This window comes from Lolium perenne, chromosome 5 (assembly GCF_019359855.2).
Source record: "Lolium perenne isolate Kyuss_39 chromosome 5, Kyuss_2.0, whole genome shotgun sequence".
Classification (NCBI taxonomy): Eukaryota; Viridiplantae; Streptophyta; class Magnoliopsida; order Poales; family Poaceae; genus Lolium; species Lolium perenne.
This window is the reverse complement of record NC_067248.2, coordinates 176,815,216-176,826,124: the sequence shown is the minus strand read 5'-3', so window position 1 is coordinate 176,826,124 and position 10,909 is coordinate 176,815,216. Positions and strand designations below refer to the sequence as shown.

At 44.5% G+C, this 10,909-nt stretch overlaps 1 protein-coding gene across 1 annotated transcript; it reads left to right on the top strand.

Moving 5' to 3' along the window:
• The first annotated feature begins 6,976 nt into the window (after positions 1–6,976).
• LOC127346111 (uncharacterized) lies at positions 6,977–9,132 on the top strand. Its single transcript, XM_071820184.1, has one exon. The coding sequence runs from the start codon at positions 7,194–7,196 to the stop codon at positions 8,880–8,882; it is 1,689 nt and encodes a 562-aa protein (XP_071676285.1). The 5' UTR covers positions 6,977–7,193; the 3' UTR covers positions 8,883–9,132.
• The last annotated feature ends 1,777 nt before the right edge of the window (positions 9,133–10,909 follow it).

The window sequence follows — 10,909 nt, the reverse complement described above, 5'->3', positions numbered from 1 at the left end:
TCCTCCCCGGCAACGGCGCCAGAAAAGTGCTTGATGTCTACGTTCCCCCTCCTTTCCTGTAGAGGTGTTGGGCCTCCAAGAGCAGAGGTTTGTAGAACAGCAGCAAGTTTTCCCTTAAGTGGATCACCCAAGGTTTATCGAACTCAGGGAGGAAGAGGTCAAAGATATCCCTCTCATGCAACCCTGCAACCACAAAGCAAGAAGTCTCTTGTGTCCCCAACACACCAAATAGGTGCACTAGTTCGGCGAAGAGATAGTGAAATACAGGTGGTATAAATATATATGAGCAGTAGCAACGGTGCCAGAAAATAGCTTGCTGGCGTGTAGTTGATGGTGGTAGTATTGCAGCAGTAGTAACACAGTAAAACAGTAAACAAGCAGTAGTAACGCACCAGTATTTAGGAACAAGGCCTAGGGATTACACTTTCACTAGTGGACACTCTCAACATTGATCACATAACAGAATAGATAAATGCATACTCTACACTCTTGTTGGATGATGAACGCATTGCGTAGGATTACACGAACCCTCAATGCCGGAGTTAACAAGCTCCACAATTTGTTCATATTTAAGTAACCTTATAGTGTAAGATAGATCAACATAACCAGATAGATCACATCAATACCATCATAGTAATAATTAACTCCACAATCTACAAGAGATCATGATCATAGCCTACGACAAGAACCACACGGTGCACACACTAGTCACCTTTACACACGTGCAGGAGGAATAGAACTACTTTAATAACATCACTAGAGTAGCACATAGATGAATTGTGATACAAAACTCATATGAATCTCAATCATGTAAAGCAGCTCATGAGATCATTGTATTGAAGTACATGGAGAGAGATTAACCACATAGCTATCGGTACAGCCCCGAGCCTCGATGGAGAACTACTCCCTCCTCATGGGAGTAGCAGCGGTGATGAAGATGGCGGTGGAGATGGCAGCGGTGTCGATGGAGAAGCCTTCCGGGGGCACTTCCCCGCTCCGGCAGCGTGCCGGAACAGAGACTCCTGTCCCCCAGATCTTGGCCTCGCGATGGCGGCGGCTCTGGAAGGTTTCTGTGGTTTTCGTCAATCGTATCAGGGTTTTCGATCCAGGGGCTTTATATAGGCGAAGAGGCGGCGCAGGAGGGCTTCTGGGGGGCCCACACCATAGGGCGGCGCGGCCCCCCCTCTGGCCGCGCCAGGGTGTGGTGTGGGGCCCCCAGGGCTCCCCTCTGGCGGCTCTCGGGTGTTCTGGATGGTTCCGGGAAAAATAGGAACCTGGGCGTTGATTTCGTCCGATTCCGAGAATATTTCGTTACTAGGATTTCTGAAACCAAAAACAGCAGAAAACAGGAACTGGCACTTCGGCATCTTGTTAATAGGTTAGTTCCAGAAAATGCACGAATATGACATAAAGTGTGCATAAAACATGTAGATAACATCAATAATGTGGCATGGAACATAAGAAATTATCGATACGTCGGAGACGTATCAGTGAACCACCGGGGCATCCCCAAGCTTAGAGCTTTCACTCTCCTTGATCATGTTGCATCATACTCCTCTCTTGATCCTTGAAAACTTCCTCCACACCAAACTCGAAACAACTCATTAGAGGGTTAGTGCACAATATAAATTGACATATTCAGAGGTGACACAATCATTCTTAACACTTCTGGACATTGCATAATGCTACTGGACATTAGTGGATCAAAGAAATTCATCCAACATAGCAAAAGAGGCAATGCGAAATAAAAGGCAGAATCTGTCAAAACAGAACAGTTCGTATTGACGAATTTTAAAATGGCACCAGACTTGCTCAGATGAAAATGCTCAAATTGAATGAAAGTTGCATACATATCTGAGGATCATGCACGTAAATTGGCTTAATTTTCTGAGCTACCTACAGGGAGGTGGACCCAGATTCGTGACAGCAAAGAAATCTGGAACTGTGCAGTAATCCAAATCTAGTACTTACTTTTCTATCAACGGCTTAACTTGGCACAACAAAACACAAAACTAAGATAAGGAGAGGTTGCTACAGTAGTAAACAACTTCCAAGACACAAAATAAAAACAAAGTACTGTAGGTAAAAACATGGGTTGTCTCCCATAAGCGCTTTTCTTTAACGCCTTTCAGCTAGGCGCAGAAAGTGTGCATCAAGTATTATCGAGAGACGAAGTGTCAACATCATAATTTGTTCTCATAATAGAATCAAAAGGTAACTTCATTCTCTTCCTAGGGAAGTGTTCCATACCTTTCTTGAGAGGAAATTGATATTTTATATTACCTTCCTTCATATCAATGATAGCACCAACAGTTCGAAGAAAAGGTCTTCCCAATATAATGGGACAAGATGCATTGCATTCAATATCCAAGACAACAAAATCAACGGGGACAAAGTTATTGTTAACGGTAATGCGAACATTATCAACTTTCCCCAAAGGTTTCTTTGTAGAATGATCAGCAATATTAACATCCAAATAACAATTTTTCAGCGGTGGCAAGTCAAGCATATTATAAATTTTCTTAGGCATAACAGAAATACTTGCACCAAGGTCACATAAAGCATTACAATCAAAATATTTAACCTTCATCTTAATGATGGGCTCCCAACCATCCTCTAGCTTTTTAGGAATAGAGGCTTCACGCTCTAGTTTCTCTTCTCTAGCTTTTATGAGAGCATTTGTAATATGATGTGTAAAGGCCAAATTTATAGCACTAGCATTAGGACTTTTAGCAAGTTTTTGCAAGAACTTTATAACTTCAGAGATGTGGCAATCATCAAAATTCAAACCATTATAATCTAAAGCAATGGGATCATCATCCCCAATGTTGGAAAAAATTTCAGCAGCTTTATCACGGGCAGTTTTCAAATAGCTTTAGCAAGTTTGAGCGAGTTTTCGCGCTTTGCATTAGATGTGGAAACATTGCTAACACCAATTCTTTTATTATTAGTAGTAGGAGGTGCAGCAACATGTGTAGCATTAGCATTACAAGTGGTGGTAATAGTCCAAACTTTAGCTACATTCTTCTCTTTAGCTAGTTTTTCATTTTCTTCTCTATCCCACCTAGCACGCAGTTCAGCCATTAATCTTATATTCTCATTAATTCTAACTTGAATGGCATTTGCTGTAGTAACAATTTTATTATGATGATTCTCATTAGGCAAAACCTTTGATTTCAAAAGATCAACATCAGCAGCAAGACTATCGACTTTAGAAGCAAGTATATCAATTTTCCAAAGCTTTTCTTCAACAGATTTGTTAAAAGCAGTTTGTGTACTAATAAATTCTTTAAGCATGGCTTCAAGTCCAGGGGGTGAACTCCTATTATTGTTGTAAGAATTCCCATAAGAATTAGCATAGCCGTTGCCACTATTATAAGGATATGGCCTATAGTTGTTACTAGAATTGTTCCGGTAAGCATTGTTGTTGAAATTATTATTTTTAATGAAGTTTACATCAACATGTTCTTCTTGTGCAACCAATGAAGCTAACGGAACATTATTAGGATCAATATTAGTCCTATCATTCACAAGCATAGACATAATAGCATCAATCTTATCACTCAAGGAAGAGGTTTCTTCATTTAATTTACCTTCTTACCTTGTGGAGCTCTTTCCGTGTGCCATTCAGAGTAGTTGATCATCATATTATCAAGAAGCTTTGTTGCTTCACCAAGAGTGATGGACATAAAGGTACCTCCAGCAGCTGAATCCAATAAATTCCGTGAAGAAAAATTTAGTCCTGCATAGAAGGTTTGGATGATCATCCAAGTAGTCAGTCCATGGGTTGGGCAATTTTTAACCAGAGATTTCATTCTTTCCCAAGCTTGAGCAACATGTTCAGTATCTAATTGTTTAAAATTCATTATGCTACTCCTCAAAGATATAATTTTAGCAGGGGGATAATATCTACCAATAAAAGCATCCTTGCATTTAGTCCATGAATCAATACTATTCTTAGGCAGAGATAGCAACCAATCTTTAGCTCTTCCTCTTAATGAGAAAGGGAACAATTTTAGTTTAATAATATCACCATCTACATCTTTATATTTTTGCATTTCACATAGTTCAACAAAATTATTAAGATGGGCAGCAGCATCATCAGAACTAACACTGCAGAAAATTGCTCTCGCATAACAAGATTCAAGAAAGCGTGTTTAATTTCAAAGAATTCTGCTGTAGTAGCAGGTGGAGCAATAGGTGTGCATAAGAAATCATTATTATTTGTGGTTGTGAAGTCACACAACTTAGTATTTTCAGCGTTGGCCATTTTAGCAACAGTAAATAAAACAAACTAGATAAAGTAAATGCAAGTAACAAATTTTTTTGTGTTTTTGATATAGCAAACAAGATAGCAAGTAAAGTAAAACTAGCAACTAATTTTTTTGTATTTTGATTTAGTGCAGCAAACAAAGTAGTAAATAAAACTAAGCAAGACAAAAACAAAGTAAAGAGATTGAGAAGTGGAGACTCCCCTTGCAGCGTGTCTTGATCTCCCGGCAACGGCGCCGTAAATTTAGCTTGATGGCGTGTAACTCACACGTTCGTTGGGAACCCCAAGAGGAAGGTATGATGCGCACAGCAGCAAGTTTTCCCTCAGAAAGAAACCAAGGTTTATCGAACCAGGAGGAGCCAAGAAGCACGTTGAAGGTTGATGGCGGCGGGATGTAGTGCGGCGCAACACCAGGGATTCCGGCGCCAACGTGGAACCTGCACAACACAACCAAAGTACTTTGCCCCAACGAAACAGTGAGGTTGTCAATCTCACCGGCTTGCTGTAACAAAGGATTAACCGTATTGTGTGGAAGATGATTGTTTGCAGAAAACAAGAGAACAAGTATTGCGTGAGATTGTATTTCAGTAAAGAGAATTGGACCGGGGTCCACAGTTCACTAGAGGTGTCTCTCCCATAAGACAAACAGCATGTTGGGTGAACAAATTACAGTTGGACAATTGACAAATAAAGAGAGCATGACAATGCACATACATATCATGATGAGTATAGTGAGATTTAATTGGGCATTACGACAAAGTACATAGACCGCCATCCAACTACATCTATGCCTAAAAAGTCCACCTTCAGGTTATCATCCGAACCCCCTCCAGTATTAAGTTGCAAAGTAACAGACAATTGCATTAAGTATGGTGCGTAATATAATCAACAACTACATCCTTAGACAAAGCATCAATGTTTTATCCCTAGTGGCAACAGACAACACAACCTTAGAACTTTCTCACATCGTCCAGGTGTCAATGCAGGCATGAACCCACTATCGAGCATAAGTACTCCCTCTTGGAGTTACAAGCATCTACTTGGCCAGAGCATCTACTAGTAACGGAGAGCATGCAAGATCATAAACAACACATAGATATAACTTTGATAATCAACATAACAAGTATTATCTATTCATCGGATCCCAACAAACGCAACATATAGAATTACAGATAGATGATCTTGATCATGTTAGGCAGCTCACAAGATCCGACAATGATAGCACAATGGGGAGAAGACAACCATCTAGCTACTGCTATGGACCCATAGTCCAGGGGTAGACTACTCACACATCACACCGAGGCGACCATGGCGGCGTAGAGTCCTCCCGGAGATGATTCCCCTCTCCGGCAGGTGCCGGAGGCGATCTCCTGGATCCCCCGAGATGGGATCGGCGTTGGCGGCGTCTCTGGAAGGTTTTCCGTATCGTGGCTCTCGGTACTGGGGGTTTCGTCACGGAGGCTTTAAGTAGGCGGAAGGGCAAGTCAAAAGGCGGCACGGGGGGCCCACACCATAGGCCGGCGCGGCCAGGGGTGGGGCCGCGCCGCCCTAGGGTTTGGCCACCCCGTGGCCCCTCTTCGTCTCGTCTTCGGACTTCTGGAAGCTTCGTGGAAAAATAGGCCCCTGGGCTTTGATTTCGTCCAATTCCGAGAATATTTCCTTACTAGGATTTACGAAACCAAAAACAAGAAAACAAAGAATCGGCACTTCGGCATCTTGTTAATAGGTTAGTTCCAGAAAATGCACGAATATGACATAAAGTGTGCATAAAACATGTAGATAACATCAATAATGTGGCATGGAACATAAGAAATTATCGATACGTCGGAGACGTATCAAGCATCCACAGAGCTCTGCTCCCCGATCCTCTGCGGAGTCAACACGAACCTCACTAGGAGAGATCTTGCTCAAGGTAGCCTCTGCCCACTCTAGAAAGCTCGCAATTCGCACCAAGCAACCTTGCAACTGTTCAACCTGAGCCACCAGAGTGGACTTGGCTACCCAAAGCTCGTCCCTGGCCGCTTAGTTCGTGGGGTGTGAAGCGAAGGCGGACAATGGTTGGAAAGAAGTGTTGCCCCGACGCAGTCGGCGTCGTCCGAAGTCACCAGCGCCGGTTCTACCCCTCACCCCATCCCGGCTTGGCTCTATGGTCGATGATGTTACAGATGCCTCGCTCATGAGCATCGTCCGGTTGTCTGCAAAGATCCCTTTCGTTGCTTCCGCTGTTTGGAGAACGGCCACTGTAAGCGTGAATGCCGCAACCCCTAGCGTCCTCTCAGCTCGTTGGCATGCCTTGCCGCGCCGCCAGTGTCCTACCATGTCGCTGAACATCATCATGCTTCAGCTTCATGTGTGGGTTCGATGGGATCGGCGCCTCCCTCCAAAGAATTTCGTTGTGGGTCTTGTGCAGGTTCATTTGGAAGAAATCAAGAAATGGAGGTTGGCAGGAGCAATTAGGGATTGATAGATTTTAGTGGATAATCATATCATGTTTTATTTCTCTAGTTGATTTGGATGTTCCCTGCTCCGCTGGTGAGGGGTCTCCTGTATTTTACTTTGCTGAGAAGGTATTTGCAAGAAAGTAACAATACAGTACAAATTTACGTTATGCAAACACAATTCTGGTTTTCACGGCCCATTCCAAATCTTCGGTCAATAGCTCAGCCTTAACCCCCAACCCTAGCCTAGCCCACGCCCACGCCTTAACCCCCAACCCTAGCCTAGCCGCATTCCACTCTCCCGTCGGCCGTCGTCCCGGCCACCGCCACCATTCCTGCCGCCCCCTCTTCCGCCGCAATCCCGTCGAGCCGCAGCCTACGAAGCTCCATGTAAAACCTCTTCTTACCCCGCCTAGCTGCTTGTCTACCGCTGCCGGTTCCCCCAGTTGAATCGATCGCGGTCAGAGCATCGAGGCTTCAACATGGCCGAAGGGATCTCATCTGATTGCGAAATCGTCCCTACAGGAGACGGTCGCACCTTCCATTTCCGGGTAAGACTCTCGTCGCTCCGTCCTGGCCAGGCTCAACGCAGCAGGACAGTCGACCTTGCTGGATGCAGTTGCGCTGTAGGTTGCCGGCCCCGAAGTTCGTCCCCCAGCATCTTGTTCCTTCTCGCTGTGCATAGTAATCCCGCTCTCGAAGCCGCTTCGAAGGTGTCCACCCACATGGTTTTGCTCGATAAGACAGGCTCGCCGGTGTCTTCCGTGAGGACAGGGAAAATCCAAAAGTCCTCTTGCTCTGCTTATGTGGATGGTTGTTACGGTCTGGAAGCACGGAGGAGCGCTGTCATGGCTAACTGTGTGGTGGACAACTACGTCGTGGTGCTGTGCTCCGTGGACATCGACTGGACACCTCCAACTTCATCGATCAAGGATTTAGGTCATGATTTGGCCACGATGTTGGACAAACAAGATCTGACAGATGTTACCTTCGATGTTGGTAGGGAGAGCATCAGTGCACACCGCCTCGTGCTCGCGGCCCGATCACCCGTCTTTAAAGCAGAGCTCTATGGCCCGATGGCTGAAAGCAAGATGACATCTATCACCATCCAAGACATGGAGACATCTACCTTCAGATCTATGCTCCATTACATGTACCATGGTTCATTGCCCCATGCTGGCAATGCAGATGTTTCCTCCACTCTAGCAGAATACCAGCATCTTCTTGTAGCCGCTGATAGGTATGGGTTAGAGAGGCTAAAGAAGAATTGTGAGGACAAGCTATGTGCCAACTGTATCACAGTAGACAGTGTGGTCTCATTGTTGGAGCTAGCAGAGGACCATGTCTGCTCCAAACTCAAGGCTAGGTGCTTTGATTTCCTTGCTGATGGTGACAATTTCAAGATTGTTGGGACATCTGGTGAGTACCTACAAGTGATGCAGACATTTCCGACTCTTTTGGTTGAAGCGCGGAACAGGCTCAAGATACCGCACGCTGAACCGGCCATCATGGAAACTCCAGCTTCATCTGTAGAGGAGCAGCTCCTGGATTTAGGTCATGATCTGGCCATCATGTTTGATAATCAAGATCTTACAGATGTTTCCTTCGATGTTGGCGAGGAGAGCTTCAGTGCACATCGCCTGGTGCTCGCGGCCCGGTCGCCCGTCTTTAAAGCGGAGCTCTATGGCCCGTTGGCTGAAGGCACAATGACTTCTATCACCATCCAAGACATGGAGGCCTGTACCTTCAAATCTATGCTCCATTACATGTATCAGGGTTCACTGCCCAACACTGACACAAATGATGTTTCATCCACCATGGCTCAATGCAAGCATCTGATTGTTGCTGCTGATAGGTATGGGGTAGAGGAGCTAAAGAAGATTTGTGAGGACAGGCTATGTGGCACTGGTATCATGATTGACAATGTTGTCTCTATGTTGGAGCTGGCAGAGGACCATGGCTGTCTCAAACTCAAAACGGAGTGCTTTGATTTCCTAGCTAATGGTGAACATTTCAAGTTAGTTGCGACATCTGCTGAGTACTTCCGCTTGATGCAGAACTACCCGTCTCTCTTGGTTGAAATGCGGAATAGGTTCAAGATAGCACATGAAGAATCGACTACCATGAATGCTGGTCCTCACAAGAGAAGCCGAGTGTTGTTAGGCACTTAGGCATGATGATGGGATCGATGAGTTTGAATCCTTTTGCAATGGCATGTTCATCGTTTATCATCCTCTTCTTAGTAGTTTCAGTAGTATATATGTATGGTCCTCGTGTAGCTATCATGGTTTCAAGTTCTTGTTTTAGTTCTTGAAAAGACATGACAACACTAGTGCAGAATTGTAATTTGTTAGTTATGTACCTGCTCAGGTCTAACCTTTTAACTAGGCACTATCTGGTAATCTTGAGTATTTCTCGTGAGCAATGGCAGCAGGTTTGAATGAAAATTGTCTCGTATTTTCTGTATGAGGGTACAAATATGGATTGCCAGGATTAACTGGTACAAGCTGGAATTGCTATGCAAAACAATACACCAGGTACAGTAGTTGGAGGAAATTGTGAGCGGCCAAGTTTGCTGTTTTCATTGGAGCAATGGCAGATTCTTGAACTTCAATTTAGATAATTTCAGAAAGGAGACTTGCAAGCAAATTCTTTGTTGAAGTGTACAATTCATGTTGAGTTACAACTTTTGATAGCAAAACTCATGTTGAGAGTTCATATAGAACGGAGATGTATGTTGCATGCACAGAGTGAAATTCCCACAAGGGATGTGAGATTTCTATACAACTGCACAGTGGATGGCTTCCGAAATTCTTTCCCTTTTGATTTCCAGCTATGTCTGGACACCACACCACGTTACCGTTGATGCCAATTGTCCACTACCGCATCTATCGTTGTGTGCAGCGTTGTTTTAAAATGCAAGCACTGATTGAGATGGTTTGAAGGATGTATAGCCTTCGAGCGCATATGTACCGCCGGGGCAAGTTGAACATCGCTCCACTACAAACTCTTACATATCAAACTGAGACATCACCAGAATAACATCACCGTCACCATCAATACACAACAAACTAATGTAATTTCTCACAGTAAAAAAGGAGAGAATTTCTTGCAAAAACAGAAAGGAGTACCAAAATCATATCTGCAACAATAATACATAGACATCACTTGTAACTGATTCAAGTTGTGCCTTACAACAGATACAATACCAGGCTTCCTTATTCTGTGTTTAATATACTCCAGGTAGAGAAACTATCTTCGGCTGTTTGAACCATCTACAAGACAAAGGGCTGCCAATTGGGCAAACATGCCTTTTCGCATGGTTGGAATGCGTACGGTACCAAACATGCCTGAAATAATTCAACCGTGCACCGAATTAAACAGTGCAATGAATTAGACAATCATACCGGATTATATAGCAATAGCATACTCTAGTTCTTCCCAGCACTCTAAAGTAGAAACTATCAACCGGAGTCCCCTTTTTGAGAACCTCTTCCATAACCACTGACAAAAAAACACTAACTATTGCCAGAACACCTGTAGCTAAGAGCAACTCTAATAGAGCCCGTAAATCCCGCCGGAACCGAACTTTTCCGGCGGATTTACGGGTTCGGGCCGAATCTGGCGCAGAACAGCGCCCGAAAAAGTGGGCCGGCCCGAATACGGAGTTCAGGGGCCCGAACTTTTCCCCGCACGGCCCCTATTAAAAGGGATCGCGGAGGGGAGTTCGGTTCGCAAACCCTACTCCCCTCCGCCGTCTCCTCTCCCTCCGCCGCCGCCCGTGACATAGGCATCCCAAATGGGCCTGCCGAAGATAGTACCCGGGGTTTACTGAAGGCCCACTACCCGAAGAATAAGAAGATTCGGGAGCCCAAGATATATCAAGGAAAGTTAAGAGTTGTAATAGGAAGTGTTATTTGTAATATGGCGGGATGAGTTAGAAACCGTCCCGGACTCTGTAACTTGTATAGCACGAATCCCTTGGCTCCACCTCCTATATAAAGGGGGAGCCGAGGGACGAAGAGGGAATCGAATCATTGTCTGCAAACCTTAGTTTTCATAATCGTCGAGTACTTTTCGGCTGAAACATTCGAGATCTACTTACCCTCTACTTCCAACTAAACCCTAGCCTACAATCCATAGGCATTGACAAGTTGATACCTTGTCAATTGGCGCCGTCTGTGGGGACTAGAGGCGT